General features: G+C 49.0%; 1 protein-coding gene across 4 annotated transcripts in view; it reads right to left on the minus strand.

Annotated features, from left to right (window-relative positions):
• Window positions 1–22,924, minus strand: part of BCAR3 (BCAR3 adaptor protein, NSP family member) — a 125,664-nt gene that overhangs the window by 39,925 nt on the left and 62,815 nt on the right. Inside the window, exon 1 of one of the 4 annotated variants that reach the window (XM_066268695.1) lies at window positions 15,916–16,170. The exons of 2 other annotated variants lie outside the window; for them this stretch is intronic. In XM_066268695.1, the coding sequence (XP_066124792.1) occupies window positions 15,916–15,999 (84 nt within the window). In that variant the 5' untranslated portion in view covers window positions 16,000–16,170. Of the gene's footprint in view, window positions 1–8,046; window positions 8,236–15,915; window positions 16,171–22,924 lie in introns of those variants that run through there. One more of the 4 variants, XM_066268696.1, reaches the window with a different exon arrangement.

A 22,924-nucleotide genomic window follows, 5' to 3' on the forward strand; every position in this document is an offset into this window, starting at 1 on the left:
GCTGTTCCAGCCTGGGAGGAATGGAGTTCAGGGTCTCATCTTGCAAGGGCTGCATGACATTAGAGTCTGCATTTCAAATCAGGGACAACGAGGGGACCCAAACTCGGAGAAGGCTGGTGTTCCTGTGTCCTTGGATGAGGGAGATCTGTGGGAAAGCCCCAGAGGAGGCTGCTGACACTCATTTGCATGTAGGAGACAGCTGAGAGGATTAGAAAAAGATGGCATCTGCATTATAATTAATATGATTTTATTCTGTCCCTCCAGTAAGAAAAGCTTCCGAGTTCCCACAGAATTTTAAATTGTGCAAATCACCAGAAAAGACCCTGTCTCCAGGCCCAGGAGTCGCGTTGTGTTGCGGGTGGGCAGAGGAGAGAGGCTGCGGAGGCGCCAGTCATGACTAATCAATTTGCCAGCCATCGGGCCACCAGCAAGGGATGACAGCCATGGTCCCTGCTCTCACAGAGAACACAGTCTGGGAAGACTACACACAGGCACGGTTTAACCAGCCCTGAGCTCTAAAAACTCACTGCCTGGACCTCTTCCCTGACCCTCCAGCTTCTTTGTTTCGATTTCTCTAGTGTCAGAACGAGAAAAGTCTCTGTGGCCCCAGGTGGGGTGGGGAGGCTGGGGAGTCCTGGTTGGCCCCTGAGGATAAAACTTGAGAACAGGAAGGGTATTTGGGGCAACTGAAGTCAGAGCAGTGGGGCCCAGTTGGATGGAGGTTCTGTTTGGGGAGGAGAGGGCTGAAGCACGCAGAGGTATGATAGTGGGTATGGAATGTGCGTGTGCGTGTGTGCGTGTGCGTGCGCACATAGATACATTACATATATACATCACCCCTCCGCCCCCAGAGTGCTCCATATTTTCTCCAAGCCTGTGGTTCACACCTTGCCTTCCTGACCATTGCTGGTTGGCCCAGGTAAGGGCCCTTGACCCAAGCTGGTCCAGTCAGAGTTCTTTCTGGGGTTCTTCTAAGTGGAACTGAGTCAAGAAGACACTCTGTCCACTCTGCTGACAGTATTATGAGACTTGAGCTGTGGAGGTTGCTTTATCTGTTTCCTGCCGGGAGCAGAGTGTGCTGGGAGAAGGAAGTGGGCACGCGAAGAGCAGGGGCAGCCGATGGGGAGTCTGGCGGCACGCACACCGCCGCGGCCGGGGATTATACCACCCAGTCAGTTCCCTTGTCACCTAAGCTGGTGTGCACCGGACTCCTGTCACTTGTGTGTCCTGACCCAGGAAGGCAGGGATTGCACAGCGGGAACCCTGACACTGCAGGCTGAGGGCTGACCTTCATAATCCAGATAAAGTACTGAAAATCTCTGCCCAGTTATCAAGGTGATCACTTCATAAGTTATATAAATGTCTAATCACTGTGTTGTATACCTGAAACATAATATTGTATGTCAACTGTAATTGAAAAAAATTTTTTAAAGAAAGAGAGAGAGAGAGAGAGAAATAAAGAAAGAAAATCTCTGTCCAGGAAGGCAACAGGTGGAAAAGGTGCTCTTAGATCCATCGCACTACAGTGAGCAGAGTGCACTGGACGGGTGGGGCTGTGGACACAAGACCAGTTCAGTCTTCCAAAATGTGCTGCAGATGAAATCTCATCTTCAGTCCTTCGGGTTGGTGTCACGGCAGGAATATTTACCAGAGTCCCCTGCAGAGCTCAGATATCAATATAGATGAATGGAACCCCATCTCAGCAGAACCTGATCCTCCCCCTTTCCTGGGCATTGGCCCCACCTCTGCCCTCATTACCCAACCGGAAGCCTCAGCACTGGCTTCCGCTGATCAAGAAATTCCTGCTTCTACCTCTTTCCAATGCCCACGCTAATCCCCGTTCTTCTGTTCTCCCTAACAATTTCCCCACCCTCGTGTCTGGTCCTACAAGCCGTCACCTCAGTGCCACAGACTGACTCTACCACTCCTGCTCAGAGACTCGAGGGGTGTCCCTGTGAGGGCTGACAGGAGACCCACAGTTTCTTCCAGTGCCCCCACAAACAAATGAATGGGCTTCTTAGGCCTAGAGTCCACTCTCCCAGGGCGCAGACCTGGTTCATGGGGATGCCAACCCCCATCTGCCCTATCGTCCCAGCTCCCTGAGCATGAACACATTTTCTGCAGCCCGATGAGCAGAACCACTACCCTTGCCATACACTGATATCTCATACAGGGATTCGGGTCTGAATTCGCTAGGAGGCCCAGATCGTGAGAGGGCCATGGAGCCCCAGAAATAACTGGCAGACACTTCATTGGCAGGGAAGATGAGCAAGAGTACTGCCATTAATGCAATGGTGTCCATGAGTCAGCAGATTTTGGTCATTATAATTTTTAGGCCTTTATTTGGGTCCATGGGTTGCTGAGGGGTGGAGAAATATTGGTAATGTTCCGTAGGGCTCAGAGTCACCTACAAATAAAACCCAAAGCCTTCCTAAGGCCAGTGATGCCCTCCTCTCTCTGACCCTGAGCTCCCTTCCCAGTGTGCACTGACATGGAAACCTCATGGCAGGGACTGCCACGGACCCCTGAACCCACATCTCTCATGTCCCTCTTTCCTACCTCTGTCACATGGTCCAGCAGACAGTGACACACCTGTAGAGGTACCAACTGTGTAGCTGGAGCCCAGGCTGAGGACTGGGGAGGGGACATGGGGAGGATGAGGCGCCGGGCCCTTGGGAGCCACAATCCATCAGTTGGATTTTATCTAAGGGGGCAGAGAATTGATTGACTCTACACATTGGGGTAAGGGGGTCTGCTAAGCACAAGCTCTGAGAGGCCAGAGGCCACGTCTTGGGCCTCCAGAGCCTCGCCCAGGACCTGGCACACAGCAGGGACCCAGTGAACACAATTACTAACTAGCACCAAGCTTGCCTTCTCGCCCTCTGTGTGGCAGCCCCCTTGTCACCAGCTGGGGAGAAAAGGAGAGAGTTGGAAGTTGGTCAGGAACAGGTGACCTTGTCTAACTCTCTAGACTTTTCCTATTTCTTTATGTACCTAGGGGTAGCAGTTCCCACAGCACAGGACTTTTGACCTATGCCTGGCACACAGTAGGCACTAGCTTGGAACATGTGGAATTTAAACCCCCTTCCAAAGATAACTCCTAGCCACAAAAATTGCTTTACTAATGTGTTTTTTTTTTTTTTTTTTTACAAGATTATAAAATCCATCAGAAGGTTTTGGAGATAGCTAGACTTAGAGAATCTAGTTCTGGTGGAATAAAAAAGCTAAAAGTTATAACAACTAATTTCTACTTAGGCATAGGTTTGTTCTGTTCATTTAGGTTCAAATTCAATCGCTCTTGGGCTTCTGAGTAGCACTAAGTGGTTCCATCTGTGCAGGGTGACACGAAGCGCTTTCCCTTGGTGGCAAGCGCACTGCATGCCTCTATCTCAATACTGCAGTGCGCATGCTGCTTAGCTCCGGCTGACTGACGCGGACAGTGGCAGTGTGAGAGAGCAAGAAAGTTTCCCTTTTTGCACAGACTGAGAAGTCCTAGTACAGAGACTGGGAGTCCTTCAAGGCCCTGGGCACTTAGTCAATAAGTTTTTTTTTGAAATCTTTGTGTGTGTGTGTGTATGGGGGGGGGGGACAGATAGGGACAGAGAGAGAGGAAGAGAGAGAGATGAGAAGCATCAATTCTTCGTTGTGGCACCTTAGTTGTTCATTGATTGCTTTCTCATATGTGCCTTGACGGGGGGGGGGGGGGGGCTACAGCAGACCGAGTCACCCCTTGCTCAAGCCAGTGACCTTGGGCTCAAGCTGGTGAGCCTTGCTCAAACCAGATGAGCCCACACTCAAACTGCCGACCTTGGGGTTTTGAACCGTGCCACCACCTGGTCAGGCCTTTTTCTAAATCTTTAAAAAAAATTTTTTTTCAATTGCAGTTGACATTCAACATTATTTTATATTAGTTTCAGGTGTACAGTATAGTGGTTAGACATTTATATAATTTACAAAGTGCTTCCTCCAATAATTTCAGTAACCACCTAGCACCATACATAGTTATTGCAATATCATTGACTATATTCCCTAAGCTGTTCTTCATCTTTGTGACTATTTTGTAACTACGTACCTATTTGTAATTCTTAATACCTTCACCTTTTTCACCTAGTCCCCCCCATAAGTTTTTGTTGAATTTTAAAAATTATTTTCTAGTCTGACCAGGTGATGGTGCAGTGGATAGAGCATGGACCTGGGTTGCTGAGGACTCCAGTTCGAAACCCCAAGGTTGCTGGCTTGAGCGTGGCTCACCTGGTTTGAGTGTGGACTCACCAGCCTGATTGCACGGTTGCTGGCTTGAGTGTGGGACCATAGACATGACCCCATGGTAGGTAGATTGAGTCCAGAGGTCACTGGTCATTGGCTTGAGCAAGGGGTCACTAGCTCAGCTGGAGCCCCCAGTCAAGGTGCATATGAGAAAGCAATCAATGAACAACTAAGGTGTCACAAATATGAATTGATGCTTCTCCTCTCTTCCTTCCTGTCTGTCTCTGTCTACTACCTGTCTCTCTCTCTCTCTCAAAAAAAAAATTATTTTCTAGTCATTCAGTCTATGATCAAGGCAGACAATTAATACTCTTGAAATAAAAAAGAAGGGAAAGTGTGCATGGGGAGGGGAGGGGAGGGGAGGGGACAGAGAATGAAGAGGGGGAAGACAGAGTCTCTGTGCTATTCTATCCTGTTAGGCGTGCTGGCCACAGCACCCAGAATGCCACCAGCTTTCAAACAAAAGCGTCTTTCTTCTGTCCTGTCCTGGCTTATTAACTGAGGGAGAGGTCAACAACAGTCCAGGCCTCTCATCAGGTTGTACCAAAGAACTCCACAAGTCACGTTTCTCTAGAAATCTCATCCAGAAATAATGACCCCAAAGTTATAAGTCTGCCTGGCATTCTGGCTCATCATGGAAAACTGCTCTAATTTCAGAGGTGAGCCCCTGTCCGCAGACGAGTTGGGGGGACACCGCTCAGGGTTGTGCCAGGTGGCCCTCGCCTGGGCAAGGCACGAATCCAGAAAGACCCTCATCTCAACCACGGGACTCTGGCAAGACCTGTGAGGGCACGAAGCCTGCGTCATCGCAGTTCCTAACAAATGCTGAAACACATGAAGAGATTGGGCTCACCCTCTCAGAGAAGCACATGTTTGATAACCATCACACAAAGCGCTACGAAGCCTTGCTGCGGTTGCCACATCTAAGATCGTCTTGTGAATAAATCCAACTAAAAAATGAGATTCTTTGGAGATTTCAGAAACTTGGCCCCTTTGAAGCTTTGCCTTCTGTTGAATCGCAAGCAGTAGACCAGTTTATAAACAAATTCCAAAGTAGATCAAGGGCTTTGAGAGATCCAATTGGTATTTTTTTTTTTTACCATTAAAAAAGTGCATAAATTGATCATGAACCCTCAGAATGAATAAATCTCAACGACTTCTGCCACCCAACCCTGCCTACAGGCTGAAAAATAAAAATTGAGCTCCCCACAAGTTTCAAGTACAGCGACTTTTAGTACAAATCCTCACGTGTTTTAACCTGAGGCAGAATGGGAGGAAAGGGGTGGCATGTGTGGCAATCCTGAGGCCTTGAAACGAAATAGTTCGTGTGTTGGGGTCCATGTCACCTTTTATTGACACTGTCCAGCTTTATGGCTTGCCTAAAGTATTTTGTTATAATCCGAAGATAAATGAAGAAAGGCTGGAATTTACTAAGCTATCTTTCCCCAGTGGAGTGCTAGGCTAGACAAATACAGTTTCTCATGCTAATACCTATGATTAAAGCCAAAGCCTTCACTTAAATAAACAGTTAATGTTGTAGATAAAAGTCCAAAGCAGGCCCTGGCCAGTTGGCTCAGCGGTAGAGCGTCGACCTGGCATGCGGAGGACCCGGGTTCGATTCCTGGCCAGGGCACATAGGAGAAGCGCCCATTTGCTTCTCCACCCCTCCGCCACGCCTTCCTCTCTGTCTCTCTCTTCCCCTCCCGCAGCCAAGGGTCCATTGGAGCAAAGATGGCCGGGGCCGCTGGGGATGGCTCTGTGGCCTCTGCCCCGGGTGCTAGAGTGGCTCTGGTCGCAACATGGCGACGCCCAGGATGGGCAGAGCATCGCCCCCTGGTGGGCAGAGCACCCCCCCTGGTGGGCGTGCCGGGTGGATCCCGGTCGGGCGCATGCGGGAGTCTGTCTGACTGTCTCTCCCTGTTTCCAGCTTCGGGAAAATGAAAAAAAAAAAAAAAAAAAAAAAGTCCAAAGCAAAAATAATGTTAAATCCTAATTTTCTCTCTCCCATTTGGAAGACAAGAAAGCCAACTGGGCCTTTCAGCCTGACCCAGCGTGGTGGGTGGACCCAGTGGTACAGTGGCACTACATTTCAGGAGGTTCCCTTCAAACACCACCTTCAAAATTTGTTTATTGATTACAACAGTTGCCCGGCAGATGGCAATAGAGTGTCTTGAGGAAAGGATGCCTTATTTGAATTCATACAAAGGCACCTTGTGCTAGCAGGGCGAGGTCCTAAGGGTGTCTGTCCCCAGGGCCTCTTTGCCTTTTAGGTGTTGGCGTTCTTGACAAATGGGGTCCACTGGTCTCACTTGGGTCCCTTGCCTCGAGCCTGCCTCTTTCAATCCTTACATCACAGCTCAGGAAAGCAGCCCTTGTGGGCAACTTCCTAACTCATCCACACTTCACCCCATTGGCCAACGTTCTCCAGAAATAGCAAGGAGGTCCATTCTAACCGAGAGTTTGACTGTCACTGGAACACTGTGCTTCCAATTAAACTCAAGGACTTATGGAGAGCCCGCTGTGCCACTCGGCCTCCCTGGCTAGATCTGAGGGGAGATGCAGACAGGGTTAAGAAAGACCCCATAGCCCGACAGGGCGACAGCCTCTGTGAAGAGATGACATCTGAAGAGAACGTGCAGCAATCGGCCCCAAGCAGCTCTGTCAAAGGTCTCAGCGTCCCTTCTCTGCCTTAGCCAGGGCAACGAGGGCTCCTCACCTCACTGGAGACAGGGATCAGTAGCAAAGAGATTTCATAAAATCACAGCAAGTTTTAGCTTTCTGAAATACTTCAGTTGATTTGATGCTCAGGTTTAAGTGCCTTGACAATATAAATTTCTTTTTCCAAATCCTAGAAAGAAATCTCAGCTTCAGCAAAGATCTGCAGATGGCTCTGGATGCCATTTACCACATTATAATTACACCCGTGTAACTTATCATGCTTTATACCAATTCTCACTCCAGTGCCATTAAAAACTGGTTTGCAGTTTGCTGTTCAATGAAGATGCTTCATTTTCCTACTATAAGTGATTTTTCTTGTTATAGACAAATGATGATACAGGGGCATGAGAGCCTGGTACAGACAGGAAAATGCCATCAAAACCCCTAGAGAGCCCAAATCTGAGAAATTTCATTATATTCATTATCAAACCTTATCAGAGGCTTACCAAAAGAGGCTCAGGAACCGAACAGGAAATAAAGAGGTTGTCTGGAACACCTTGCTTATCAAGGTTCTGAGAAGTCCCCACTAAAATCTAGCTTTCCGTGTGTGTAAATGAAAAAGGACTAACTTAATTTTAATACGTGCAGACTGGAGTCTGAAAGCAGCGCCCCTCTAAATAAGCAGCACTATCGTCATCCTCCGTTCAAATTTAATTACACCAGAACCAATCTGCACCCACGGCTCGCTCTGAGGTTAAATTCCTAGGGCCTTGTATCCCCAGTCAGTCTCTGAGCAAGGTTTCCTTGCCATCCTGTAGGATCATAAAGCAATCTCTTGTTTTTGAAGCTCAGTTTTATTTTGATAGAACACCAAGAGACTGATAATTATTTTTCACTGAAGGAGACCTATTTTGGTCTGAAAACTGCTGGAGGAATTCAAAGTTTGACAGAATGCAGTACACCCAACAGGAGAATGGCTTGTTTTCTTCACAAACATTTCCCACATGGGGGAGACCTGCTAAGGGCACTCTGTACACTGTAAGAGCCCACCTAGCCCCAGTGGGTGTGCCCCTCATGTCCTTGACAAAGCATTATTTACCCCTGGGCTTGCTCAATGCTCACCTCCAAGCGGGTCTCATCTTTCGCTGGTAATAGATAAACTGAAATACGATGATGTTTTCAATAGGCTGTCTGTTAACATCTTGCCATGCTGAGAGCTGCTGGGAGGACCTTCCCCTCTAGGTCAAATTTAGATGGTGACTTCCTGGGGCCACCTGCAGAGGAGCGGACATGCACGAGGCAGCCCCATGTTCTGATTCCTCCCAGCGAGATAACGAATGTGCCAAGCTTAAGGTGAAGGCCAAAGGTCACTGGCTGCACTTAAAGGTTTATTGGGCCGGTGAAACAAAGGCTTCAAGTAAAAGCAAAGTACAAGTGCAACCTATGAAAACCCCTTCTAAACCACTTTGCTCCCTTTAACCACGTCCTCAAGTGACTTCCAATAATACCTCTTTCCTCTTACAGGGTTGGCACATAGGCTAAATGAGACAATGCAAGTGAAATATTAATCACTAGGTCTGGTGGTAAGATTCCATTCAGTTATAGTAGGGCTTTGTTAACAGCTACAGGGAATGAAGAAACAGAGGCTGCCTGGCTAAGGCAGACCTCAAGATAGGGGTCTAATGACCAGCTGTATCAGAATACAAGAAGGGCCTGACCTGTGGTGGCACAGTGGATAAAGCGTCGACCTGGAACACTGAAGTCCAGAATTTTCATGATTTACTCAGACTTCTTGAGCAAGGTACTGACTGACATCAGAATCCAAGTCTCTCAAAGTATATATATAAAGAACTGGAAATGTTTAGTCTGTATAGAAAAGACAGAAGGAAAACATGAGGACGGTGTTGAAATAGCTGATGGCTTGGACTGCTATTGTCCCAAGATGACAGGTCAAATTTTCTTGGTTCAACTCCCTAGAGAAAGGAATTCAGAATCTCTCCTGTCTTATTTTGAGGTGCCTACTCATACCAACCTATTTGACATGCCCAAAATAAACATGCTCACACGGGGGAGGGGGTATGCATCTGAAGGTCGGTTAAGTCCATCTAACAACAGAATGAGGTGAATACTGCAGGTGCATAGCTTTTGACTCAGTACAAGGAGAGATCTTCTAGCAATGAGAGTCTTCAAAGGTGGGAATATACTGCCTTAAGGGCACAGTACACTCTCCATCTCTAGAAATGTCAAACAGAAAAGTAATAAAAGGACCTCATGAAGATTTAGGATAGGCTGACAGTTAGGAACCTACTAAAGAATCCCAACTAAGAGATAGTGAGGCCTGAATTAGTACAGTGCTGGTGGTAGAGACAGGGAAGAAGAGACAGAGGTGAGATTAGGAATAAAACCATGAAGACTTAGTAACTGATGAGACATGGATGATGACTAGGCTGAAGAAGAGGTATGGGAGTTCCCAGAAGACGCCTGAGCCACGCTCTCCCAATATAGAAGTCTGAGAGGGAAGCAGGCTTGTGGAAGAAGGTGCAGAGCCTGAGGTTCCCAGGGGCCACATGGATAGAGAGTGGCTCCCAGGCTGTGGGATCCAGGTGCCACAAAGAAGAGCTGGAAGGAAACACAGCTTGAGAACCCTCAGAAGGGGTATCTTAGCTCAACTTTACCTAAGAGATGGGTATAGAGGATAATATATGAGGAGAGGGCTAGGGGACGTTGGCTTTTAAGAGGTAGTCTAGAAAGAGAAACTAAAGAAAACAAGCATCTTAGTCTGTTCAGGCTGCTATAACAAAAACAGCATGGACTGGGTGGCTTAAATAGCAAACACTTATTTCTCACAGTTTGGGAGGCTGGGACATTTGAGATCAATGCACCAGTAGATTTAGTTTCAGGTGAGAGCCTGCTTCCAGGTTCACAGATAGACCTCTTCTTGTTGTGTCCTTACAGAGCAGGAGGGGCAAGAGAGCTCTCTGGGGTCTCTTTTTTTTTAGGGCATTAACATCACTCATGTGGGTTCTGCCCTCATGATCTAATAACCTCCCCAAAAGCCCCCTTCTAAATACCATCACATTGGAGGTTAGGATTTCAACATATGAATTGGAGGACAGGGGACACAAACATTCAGTCCTTAAACAACAGGGTAGAACTGGTCAGGGAGGATTCAGGAGATCAAGTAGAATATGGTGTCCTAGAGGTTGAGGAAGCAGACTTTCAGGAAGGAATGGCCAACAAGGTCAAGAGGGTTCCAATTAAATCAGAGTTGGACAGCATCCACTGGACTTGGCAAAGTCACTGTGAGGGAGAGGGGTTGGAGTGGCCAGTGGGAAATGAGTGAGCAGAGGCGGTGTGAACCAGCTCTGAGGGGAGGCAGACAGGGACCAGGAAGGAAGGGATGGAATGAGGATTATTTTTAGAAAAGGAAAGACTGGAGCATGTTTATAGGGTAAGAGGGAAGTGCTGGTAGAGAGGGACAGACTGAATTGCTCTGAGGAGTCTCTGAGAAGGGGTGGTCATGGGCACAGGTGGCAGGGCTGGCCGTGGTGAGGGAGAGGGCACTGCATCCTTGGAGGCTGCAGGAAAGAAGCAGGGCACATGGACGTGCGTGTAGCGGCAGTGTGTGGGGCTGGGTGGGGACGGAAATATGTCACGCCTGATGGTCCTCACTGGTGTTGTGAAGTAAACAATCTTATTATGAGTATTAAAGAAGACAGGGCTTAAAGAGAAGGTGGAGGGAGGGAAACAGGAGCAAGCTGAGCAAGGACAAGCAGAGGTGACAGGAGGCTTCAAGGACATGAGTTAAGGAGAGGCTGTTTACGCTCCTCAAACTCAGCCTACACACAAAGGGACCGGCCCACAAATCCCCACCTCGCGTCCTGTCCATGCTATTCTCTGCCCAGCGCACAGCTCTGCACACTTGGTTTCTCCACCGCCTCTCTGGTCTCATCTCCGTCCACTCCTCAACTTCAGCTGATGCCCCTTCTCTCTCCCTCATGCCTCTGTGCCTGCTGTCCTTTTAGTTGCTGTTCAGCGTGACCTGCTCCAGGACATTCCCTGGCCCAGAATGGGGTTAAATGCCTCTGCCCAAGGTCTCACAACATGCTGCGCATCCTTCCTGCCTCTGCACCTGTCACGCACCTCAGAGAGCTGCCTGTGTGTCCATCCCCTACATTAAACATGGGGCTGCTCCTTCGGGGCAGGAATTTTCACTCCATCTCCCCTGCACTCCTTAGGCCCTCAACACACATGCTGGTCCTGGCCAGGTGGCTCAGTTGGTTTGCACGTCATCTTGATAACATCAAGATCATGAGCTTGATCCCTGGTGAATACATAAATAAGTGAACAACAAATCGATTTTTTTTCCTGTCTCCCTTCCTCTCTCGCTAATAAATTAAATTAATTAAAAAACACACATGCTGGGCGAGGGGGTGGCCGTGGGGAACGGGCAGGTGAATTTCAGGTGGGAGGCTGGCTCAGTGGTCCCTACGATCTCACCTTACTAAGGATCTAGGTTTCTAGCTTGTTGGTTCTTTGTGCATATCTGCTTTTGTAAAAGCACACATGTATTCGAGTGGACAGTGGGGAGAGTTGTTTTCCACGCAAACTGAAAGACTGATCATAGCTCTTTCACAAGCCGGAAGAGAGAAGCTGTGCCGTTCTCATGGTCAGACCCAGATTCCACAGTAGCTCCAGGGCTGTGGACGCACTGGAAATCCAGATGAGGACAGAGATGAGGCAGCGGCGTCCAACCCTGAGGCACTCCTCTCCTCCCCAACCAGGTCAGCCCAGTCTCCTCTGCTGGCCTGGCCTGGGGACATCCAAACATACATCAGCGGAAAAGACAATGTCAGTAAACACAGCACAGCAGAGGTCCTCCTGGTCCTGCAGACCTCTCATGTGCAGGGCGGGAAAGCCTGTGGCCTGTGCACCCCAACTCTCTGCGCCCCCCCCCCCCCAGTGTCTGGCCCAGGCCCACTTCTTTATGGTCCTGGAGATGCTGAACCGCTGATGGAATTTTCCCAGGATCTCAGTCTCTTCTCTGCTTCCCACCCACTTCTCTCCAACCAAAACAAGGCCTCAGCCAGGATTCAAGCTCAGGGGTCTGTGGGGAGAGGGTGCTGGGACACAGCCCCTGTGCTTCCCGATGCTGAAGCCAGATCCCTGGAACTCCCAGGTGTCATTGCATGTAGGTCTCTGAAAGAAAAGCTGTGCTGGGCTAATGTTTGGAGGGCAGGGCAGAGAAGTGAGCCACCAGCAGCCACCAAGAGGAGGGGACGAGTTGGATAGACGTTGCCCAGGAGCTTTTTCTACCTCGCCCAGCTCATGCTGATGGTGTTCAGCCCCACCGACAAAGGCAACATAAGGTCACTGTCGACACTGAGCTGTGTAGCTAGTACTCAAGCTGTCACAAAAGCAAACAGATCACAGGACCAGGTGAAGGGAAGACAAACAGGACCTTGCTCCACCACATGCACCCTGACAGGCAGTTTCTAACAAAACCAAGTTCCAGGGACCCAGTTCTCTAGGGATGAGCAGGTGGGACATCCAGAGAGGCTCCAAATATTTTTTTTCAGGGGCAAGGGAAACAACTTCAAGTTAAACAAAATACAACAGAAGTTAACAGCACAATTTAACCTGTTTCCACTATAGCACCTCGTGGCTACAAAGGTCAGGGAAACCAGTGCTTGGGAAAGTAGATGCTTAGAGTCCACAGCGTCCTAACCGTGACTCCTCACTGACAACCACTGCCAATGGGCTCACCACCTGGTTGGCTGAGACTTATTCATTTATCCACAGACCTCATACTCTAACCTTTGTGCTTATGCTCTTTCAGGAGAGTGGGGATTCTGCATGTGTAAGGTACTTTGTTTTCTGAGGTTCCCCTGGAGTTTTCTGACATGACCACACTAACCTTCACATTGATAAGGTGGCAAATTTCAGCTCCTTTCCCCCCTGCCCACACGCAAGAAAAATCAGACACAAGGGACCAGAGAAGTAGAGTCTGTTCCCAGTGCTAGCTCCAGAAATGTCATCTATTGAGCTTCTCACCAGATTCCTCCTGCAGGTCACTAGGAAGCTGCCCGGGGTCCTGCCACCACCCCCAGCAGGGTCACCTATACTGCAAAAACTGGATCCCTGAAGCCTCCCTGAAGTTGCAACTGAAACCAAGACTCACTATTTTTTCCCAGGTGAACTGCAAACTTGCTTCAGGTCTCTACTCCTGGTTAGCTACTCAGTGATTCTGGCCAGGTTTCTGAGCCTCAGTTTTTCTTCTGTGGAAAGGGGCAAATTATTGCCCTGCCCGACCCAGAGAATCAGTTTTGACATGTCAGTGGGAGATGCCTTGTGAAGGCACTCAGACCCTGGAAAGCCTTTTGCAAATGTCACGAAATGAGAAACTATGCTCTAATTCTTCTGTGGGAAGTCCTTCTAAGGCAGAAACCATGCTCAGTTGCCACTTAGCACCACATTCCACAGAGTGCTTACACATGGAGGGGCTACTCCACTTGACACTCAGGGACTCTGGAACTTGCATGTGCTCCACTGATGTTACGGAGCAGGAATCTCTTCATTTCAAACTCTTTTCCATTGGGCATAAACAAAACATGCTTTCCTTTTCTCACTGAGGATCCAGTGGTCTCTTTGTGAAGTGACGGCCACTGTGAACCCTTCTGGGGTGCTCAAGTCATGTCGCTCAGTGTGGCTGGGACATCTCACCTCCACTCAACCCCTTGAGGGCCAGCGAAGACTGTGTACCCTTCATCCTCCTCTCCATTCTTGTCCCCTCCCATTTAATGTCTTTCCAGGACCTTTGTATACATGTCCACATGGGGCCCCTAAGTATATTCTAAGTTCTGCAAAATCTCTGCAAGTAAGATCTCATTCCCTGCAAGCACCAGTGTGATTGGTCTCCTATGGAGTGAAGCAGCTTTTATATTTTTAGTTTTCTTCCCATACAACAAACACTATTAATAACATTCGACTTTCTCCAGAGATGATATGGATTAGACCAAACGGAAAGTTACCATGGCTACTGTAGTGTTATTTTCAGTATGAGAAATTCATGCCAGGGGAAGCAGCATACATGGTCAAGAATTGGAGCTTTATTTCTGCTTTGCTATCAGGCAATCGATCCCAATTTAATTGTGAAATTCTAATTGCAACGGAAACTAATTATGAGCAGCAAGACCTGAAATCCCTAATTAAAGTGAGAGTCAATAAAGTGATTCAGCATTATCACTGAGGCAACATTGGCAGGAAGAGGAACTGAAGCCTGGGTGGATTTTCTTTCCCAGGTTACTATCTAAGCAAAACAAGACAGGGAAACGTCCCTTGAGGGTGAGAACCCGTAAGCTGGAACTGAAGGCTTCAGTTTCTGGTGAGGGTACAGGCCAGGCCGCCCTGTCTCTGTGCTATAAAAATGCAGCAAACTGGGGCTGGCGTACAAAACCTGGATGGGAAGAAGGGTGTTTCCACCAACAGTCAACCACCCAACGTGGCCATGGTGGGGGGGAGGGGCAGGGCTAAGCTAAGGGTGCGGGTCCGGACTGACCGCATACATTCCTTGTCTTCCTATGCAGGCCTTGGAGGACAGAACAGCACAGCAGCAAGGGTATGCAAACAGAATCTTCTTGCTCAGACCTGGATATTTATGGCCATCTCCTCACATACCAGATGGCTGAGTCACACTTTTCTGAATTAGCAGAAGCCAGTTTATGAAAGGACTTCTATCAAGAGTAAAAAGCTACTGCCAATCCCCGAAGTGCACGCTTCCCTGTGGGACCTCCTGGTCTTTGACAGCTTTAAAATACTGCTAATGGCATGACTTCATCGGCCCCACTCTAGAACAATCCATATTTAAAGCCGAAAGCCCATGGCCCTCACATCACCCCACCAGGCTCCAGGACAGAAAGGGGCTCTTAAATCAGGGCGAGGACACTTTTAACCAATGATTAATGACTCAGCCTCCTCCAAATTCCCCGACAAAGAGACAAAAATGGACTTTGCTGAATGGTTAGAAAGCTACTTTGAACACTGCCACGGCTGTCAAATCAGAAGAAGCCACACTCTTCCCATTTGGTGTGTATTTATCTACAAAGGGGTCTTTCTCCTTTTAACAAGTTTTCCTGTTAAAGTTTCCTGAGAGATTTTTTTTTAAAGCATTACTGAGAAGCAGACAATCATAACGCTGTTGTAGCTTTTCCAACAGCACTGAGCATGTCCATTCCACAGAGTAGGTGGAGCTCCTTGAGAGCCCCCAGACGCCCGCCTCTCGTGAACACGAGGGCCACTGTCACGCCGGATGGACGGGAGTCTTCCAAGGCGGCCGAGGCTCACCTTCGCTCTCGGTGTTGTCGCAAGCAGGCAACGGAGAACTCGGGCCTTGACTTGAATTAGGCAAATGTGGTTCTTTGAATATTTTCATTGAAATAGTGTGTTGACATATTACGTAAAAACCTTTGGCAACGGTCTTGTAACAAAGGTTAAAAATGGGAGCAGTAAAGAAAAAGACAGTTCTGAATCCTGACAGGTTTTGAAACCTGGCTGCAATCTGAAAGGAGACACTTGACACTTTCTCTACGTGATATATGTTATCGGCCTAATGCACAGGCAGGCTAAGTGCGGAGAGGGGCGCAGCCACCTCACATCCATTATGAACGAGGGAAGAGAGAGACAAAGAGGAAGAAGAAAAAAATAGCTTTGTCTTATTGAGCTACTTTGGTATCAGATTTCAGCCCACAGAGACTGAAAGTGTCCTGAAAAACAGAGCTTCACCCCAAAACACAGATAAGGAACCCCCTTTTGTGTGACCAGATTTTGCCTCCAGGGGAGGCCCACCGGCAGGGGCTTAGGAAGATCCTCAGCCAAAGAAAGGGCCTCTGTTTTCAGCCAGCAGCCTGCAAACTTTTAGTGCCTTTGAGAAAACTAATGCTTTCAAGACCCCAAAAGAATTTTAGAGGTACCTTATCTCAAAGCCACACCTACCTTGACTCCAAGGAAAGACTTGCGGTGATAGAAGCAGCACAGAGCTGCCGAGAGGGCGTGGAAAGCATTGCATTCCTTGGGCATCCTTCAGTCTTCGGCCCCTGGACCACACGCTTCTTTGGGATTAAAAGAAAGGGGGCTCGGGGCATCAGAGCCCCAGTCACCCCACAGCAGCTGTGTGGCGCCCTCCTGCAGTCTGGTGGCCAGGGGAGTGAGCTAGCTCCTACTCCCAGGCCGGGCTGGGACTTCTCCCCTCCGCTGAAGCCAATACGATCTACTCGCTCAATTCTGGCAGGCTGGTGTCCAGCCTGCCATGCACACAGTGCCAGAAATTCTCATGTGACCAGACTTGCTTTCTGATGAAATTCTAGCCTCTCTTAGAAGAGGCTTTGGGCTTTTGCTGTCCCCTCAATGGAGAGACCTGGCAGAAATCATTATCCCCTCCAGCAGCCTTTCCTTCTCAGGGATGGAGGCACTAGGCAATTTGCTACTAGAGGCTTTCTGCTTGTCATCCCAGCACCTTGACATTAAGGAAGCACACATCACACCACTCTGCATTGAGACAGAGGCTCCTTTAAGAAAAGGACCCAAAGGTTGACCAGGGTGTGACTTTCCCCTGGGAGCAATCCTAGAAGTCCTAAGGAACCCAGACAGGATCCCTGTCCCCATGATCCCAGTCTACCCCTGAACTGTTTATTTTTAATTAGGATGCTCCTGGCAGCTAACTTGCAGCTGATAACGTTGGCACAGACATCACTACTGGCAAAGCCATGTTGCCTTTTGGTGTTTAATTAGCAAGTCTGTCAGCAAACACCCTCAGCACCCCATGCCCTCCCCACCTGGCTGTGCAATCTACTGGGAGGATGGGGAACAGGCTATGTAGACTCTTCCAACCTCTCCGTCTCTCCCCTCTCCTTCACACTTTAAATACTTTGCTTTAATCATCCGACTTCACTTTAATTGCCCACCCTGCTTAACCAAGATCTAGCACACGCATGTCACATCCAACCTGGCCATGCTAGTTCTTCTATGCTGAGAGGCCTTCACCCCTACCAACGGCCTCCCAACACCTTTGGGGGAAAGCAGTTGCTTTTCTTTCATTCTAGCAAGATGCTCAAATTTTTTTTTTTAAATCAAACCCAGGTTTCTGCCTGTAGCCCTTCCTCTCCTACTGTTCCAAATATTAACTTTCTGTGGCTCTGGCCACTCAAAAATGGAATGTGTCCTGAAGCTTTCTAAAACTTTGCACAGGCAGCAACTTGCAACAAGGAAGAAACAGAACCTGCTCAGTCCAGGAAGGAACACCACCAGATGAAGCATAGAGAGGTACAAAAACTGCCCAATGGGATTAGTGTCAAATACTCAGAAGGCCTTGGCCTTTGGACGAGGTCTAGTCGGCCTATGAAATTGGGGACTTGTTTGTTCAGTCCCTGCTGAGCAGCTTCTATGCTGGCATTAGTGTGTGGAGAGAGACGGGACAGAGTCTCCCCATGGACAACGTGGGGACAGACCTACACAGGCTCTGTCCCACAGGAACTACCAGTGTGCTCTCTCCTCCATTCCTTCTCCATGGTTCTGGAGGTCAGATGGACTGTCCTGGGAACTCCCGGTTCCTGGGAAGCCCACCTGAGAACATGGAAGCAAGTACCAAGGGCGGTAGAACTCATGTTTTGTTTTTGTTTTGTTTGGTGGTTTTTAGCTGGAGGGGCCCTTGAAGATGGTCCAGTAGAGGGGTCATATTGTCCTCCAATGCCCTGGACTGCATCCATGAGGATGCATTTCTCTGCCCCCATTTCTGTTAGATGGGGTTCAAAGGGTGAGTGAGTCTACATGAGCAACCAGGGCCTATGACTCCAGTGGTTTTGTGGGGATGATTCATCAGTCAGGCCAACAGCCATCAGGTAAGGGGCCCAATTTCACTTGCTATTCCCCTTCCCCTCAGGCTAAGAAACTCCCCAGTGGCTTAACCACCCCCCCCCCCCCTTCAAAAATACCTCCCAAAACAAAAAACAAAAAACAAAAAACTGCACTATTTCCAGCCCTGGAAAGGGAGAAAAGCAGTTCCTTCAAGCCTGCACAGAAATTCCGTGAGATTAGTCAGCCAAAGCCTTTGCATTCCAAAGCCCTTGAATCCCAATACCCTATGCCCAGAAAGCATGAATGGAGTGCATTCCTGCAAGAAAACATGCAAATAACTCAGACATGTAAATGACATAGAATTATGGAGTCCAGTGCTCCAGGGCCTGAGTAAAAGCAAAACAACAGAGCTTAGGTCACAGTAGAGTCACAGCTCTGGCTACCTGAGGTTTTCCCTGCTCACTCTAAGAAATGTCTCCAAAATACCCCCAAAATTGGTTCCATCAAGATTAAAGGAATGGGCTAATCTTATTAGGTAACTGTTTCCTAAGTACTTTTTATTTATTTTTGTTCCACACCAAAAATAATTCCTGATGCAACATTCAAAGGTCTTAAACAATTTTCTCCCAAAATGGTCAAGGAGAGAGACTAAAATAACCTGTTGTTACTGCAACTAAAGAAGATAATTGCATAAATTCGTGAAGTGCCCTTCACTGAGTTGTTACTGCTTTTAAATGTCTCCCATACACACTGATCAATTCCCCCTCATTCTCCCTACAATGATTATTCTATTTTTGTTACAAAGAAACAGAGGACTAGAACTGCATGTCACTCAGCAGGGAACAAAGGACCAAGGACTCCAGCCTGTAAGTGCAGAACCCGGTAACTGATCACAAGTAAACACAAGTAAGATTTTTAAAATGTGTCATAACTGAACCTGTTACAGAGCCCCGTGAAAAGGCTGTGATTTGGTACACTGGGGCAGCAGTCACTCTCTGATAATCTAGTACATGTGATTTAGGATGAGTCGAATCCAGATTCAGGATTTTGTAAATGCCACACTCTTCTGGGAACAAGGTTCAGTGTCACTAATGCAATTCCAGGGACTGATGGATAGAGAGAGGCCTTGGCAGTGGAAAGCAGTGCTCTCCGATGCTTCCCGCACCCTACCCACACGGTTGTGGGAGGCTCACTTCCTGTACCAGGAAAAATACACCTGTGTAAATAGGGGTGGGCAGCCAGGTGAACCCCTGAAGGAAAGGAAATCCCTATCTCTCAGGATAAAGCAGATGAGGGAAAGGCTCCTAGACAAGTATTGCCTTCAATGCCATTTTTACATTGGCTAGCCCTAATACTACCGTGCCCTATTTAGCAGCCATGGAAACAGGAGCTGCCTGCTAGCCGTATTTCACAGATACGTGCTTCCTGTCAGCAGCAATCCCGCCCCCATGGGCTACAAGAAGCTGAACGCAAGTATGGAGCCCCTTTCACAAAGTGCCCAGGTCTTCACTGGGAGATGAGGCTTCCTGCGAGGCAGACCTACTCCCTGAGGCAGCTTGGGGGGGGGGGGGGGGAGAAGTCCATGCAGAGGAAGATGCGCCCACCAGGTATCTGCTTTGCCTTGTTTCAGGGCAACCAGGAACACAATACTGCCCATAGGCCCGTTCCCCTTCCCAAAGCTAGCAAAGATTCAAGGCATTAAACCTTATAGCCCCGTGGACGGTGCCACTGCCTGCGATGGGTGGCAGGCAGGCTGTGATCCGAGGGCACTGGTCCCAGGCTGCAGCTGCAAGTCCTGGCTCATCCCTGCCCACAGGGACTCACTCAGAACGTCAGTGAACACCAGTCATCATGGTCAACTCAGCTCAACCTCTTGTGTCCACCACTGAGACTCCACCTCTCCAGAAAGAGCGATCTTTCCTGGCTTTTTGTCTCCACTAAACCACAGCGATTGGGCTCTGTGGGAACCAAGACAGCTTTAATGAAACAGGGAGTAGGCCGGTGCTATGTGTTGCTTCTCCTGGTGTTCTAGGAAGCGAGCAAGGAAGGTTAATGTGGACAGGCCCAATCCTCAACCTCCGAGGACGCCCTCTGCAGGCTCAGCAAGAACCTGCGATGCGTGGGCCAGAGAAGGGGCACATTTATCAGCAGCAGCCTTGCTTCCCAAAGCTCCGGGGTCACCTGGCCTGCCTGCGGAGTCTGCGCACAGTAACCCGGAAGGTGAAGTGGTGGGGAGGGGCTCGTGTCAGTGCACACAGCTCCCGCAGCAGGCGACAGGGCTGGAGGCGCAGAGCTGGACACGCGAGACTGAGGGGCCAGTGGGAAAGGCTGTCGAAGCCAGCTCCACACCTTTTTCTATATGCAAGTGTCATTTATTTCTTGCTCAAAAAAAAAAAAAAAAAAAAAAGAACGCTCCCAGGGAGGAGGGCAGGAGGCATCGCTGTGGACAAGATGCTAGCTTACACCGGGCACGCAGAGGGAGCGTTTATAAGTGTGTGCTGTACCCCCCTACCTCTCAGTCTGACCGCCTCCAGATTCCTCAAGGGGTAAAAGAGTATGGCTGTTAACTCTGGATGTGGTACTGATCTGCCCAGCACATCAACAAGGCGACTATGGACAGTTCACACAAACAGATTTCTCTCCACTGGGCCTGATGTCATCCCACAAATCCGTTTCTCTAACTAGTTATTAAAGTTGTATAACCGGTAATGTGAAGCGAAATTGGGCGAGCTCCCGGCCCTGACTTTTCTCTCTTGCACTATCATACACAATTCCATCACACACAACCCCCCTACAATCCACCCCCATTTCCTAGAATCACTCCGGAAATTCTACATTATACAAGCTCAATGTTCTGTTTCTAGAACTAAGCTGAAATTAAAAGAATGTGCACGAGGCACGATTCCAACCTCTCAGACAGCAGTCAGACTTTCCCGCCGTCTCAGCCTCTGAGTCCATGCGAAGCATGGACCCTCCTCCCAGAACAAAAGGCACATACTGTAATGTTTTACCCATAATATCAGGGAATACTGTGTCCCCTGCAGCCCATCCCTATACCCTGAAGAGTCTTACCCACCCGGGATGATCCATCCACCACCTGCTCCCCCAGCTTCCTTCTAGTCCACACTCATTGTGCAGGCATCACACCCTGACCAGGCATTTGTTTCTCTTGTCATCATAGCTCCTGGGTTTTCTTTGCTGTACACGTTTCTATTTCCCCTTTCTTCCACTTTTGGTAAGTATGAACTATGTAAGCAACTAATAAGAGTGACCCAACCCCCCCCCCCCCCAAGGAGCCCCTCCCATGCAGAGCACTGCAGAAATGGGCCGAGGGGCACCTACAAGGCAAGAATGGCAAAGTCTCCACTCCCCTCTACCCCCACTGGCACCAGCTCTGTCTTCTCATAAGCACTTCTGCAAACTGCCATCTTCCAAAACTGAGCTGCAAGGCACATCTTTGCAAGTCTCAAAAGCCACACTGGGAGGTAGCAGGGTAGGGGGAGAGCTGGGGGGGTCAGGTCTTCATTGCACCACCAGCAAGCTGGGTGACCTTAAGAAATTTCTTAACCTCTCCGAGCCTCAGTTTGCTCTTCTAACTTACTATGTTTTTTGTTGTTTTTTTTTTTTAAAAAAAGGCAGACTGCCACATGCAGCACCTCATTTGGATGTGTCTGGAATCTTGGAAGCTTGACTACCCTACGTTCTCCTACAAATGGAGCTTGAGACTTGTTTGGAGGTTCTAGCAGGGGAGCGCAGCTACTTGTATACCCTTGACCGAAGAACGGTCCTCTCCTCTAGCGGGGAAGGTCGTCCTCTTCGACCGAGCACGCAGCTTCGGGAGGGACGCACATGGAGCGGTGAGGGAGGAAGGGGACACCCGCCTAGCAGCCAGATCAGCCGAATCAACCCTGGCGATCAATGGGGTGACAGATGTCGCAGCCAGATCGCCCTCACATCCTAACTTACTATGTTTTTATGAGGATCAAGTGAGGTAACATAAAGAAGCTGGCACCGACACATGATAGGCACTCAGCAAATGTGAACTTCCCTTCCTTTTCAAAGGAAAAGACAAGCCCCATCTCCCCGACTTGTGCTCCCTGCAGGGCACATGCCCAACTGCAACCTAAATCTCACTCAAATTTGGTGTAGGAGCCAAGCCCCCAAGAACAGTGGGGACAGCTCCACCCTGGGCCACTAATAGGCTCCAACTGGCGCTACTGAGACTCTTGAACCTTGAAAGCCAAGGAACAATGAGGAGCAGTTTAAGAGTCATTTTAGCCTTAAACATATTTTTTAGCCTTTACATTTTAAGGCCACATATTAAAATTGCACATATAATTTTACTCACATTTGCTCAGATGTCTCAGTAGATGACTTTCTACTCCAGAGTCTTTGTTGTTTGGGGAGCTGTTTGTACAGACAGTCTGTGTATCTATAGCATCTGCCCACTGGGACCTTACCCAGGGGTCTGCTGGGTCCACCCACAACCACTGAGCTCTCAGCGTCCACCCCTGCTCCAGCCAGTCTGGTTTGGGACCCTGTGCCCCTACCAAGGATCTGGGTTACAGCCCTTTTTCCCATTGTCCCCACACCAGGTTGGCTGTAGAACTGGGCTTCAGCCCATGTCCTGCCTGGATGCCCTTCCTGACGCTCCTCCCAGCTCACCCTGCTCCCTGCCCTCCCCTCCAGGCTCTTGCCCCAGGACTAGATCCTCCACCTTACTTTAGAGTCCCCAGAGGACCACCTCCCAAGTTCCTGGCCCCTTCATACTTCACTGGCCCACATTACTGGACATTGATACCAACCATTTCTAGAATTAGAACTGTGACTGGGGTAGCCCCTTGGACACCTTGCTGGCTTGGCCCAGGTACCATCTCTGCCCTTCCAGAGGACACCTTCTGCCTGCACCTGCCTCTCGAGTCCCTAGTGGCAGAACGGCCAGTTACAGTGCATTCTTCCAATGCCACTCCACACCTGTCACCCAGTTAGGAATGCTACCGAATGTCTGAGTGGATGAAGCAGGCAGGGAGGAATGCCCAAGAGGGGCATGAATCCTGGGGGCAGGGTGGGGTCAGCACAGGGCAGAGGGAGAGCCAGGGCCAGCTCTGCTGGTTTCAGCCTTGAAAGCTTGCCTAAGCCCAACAAAGGGAGC

Source organism: Saccopteryx bilineata, chromosome 3 (assembly GCF_036850765.1).
Source record: "Saccopteryx bilineata isolate mSacBil1 chromosome 3, mSacBil1_pri_phased_curated, whole genome shotgun sequence".
NCBI classification, from domain to species: Eukaryota; Metazoa; Chordata; class Mammalia; order Chiroptera; family Emballonuridae; genus Saccopteryx; species Saccopteryx bilineata.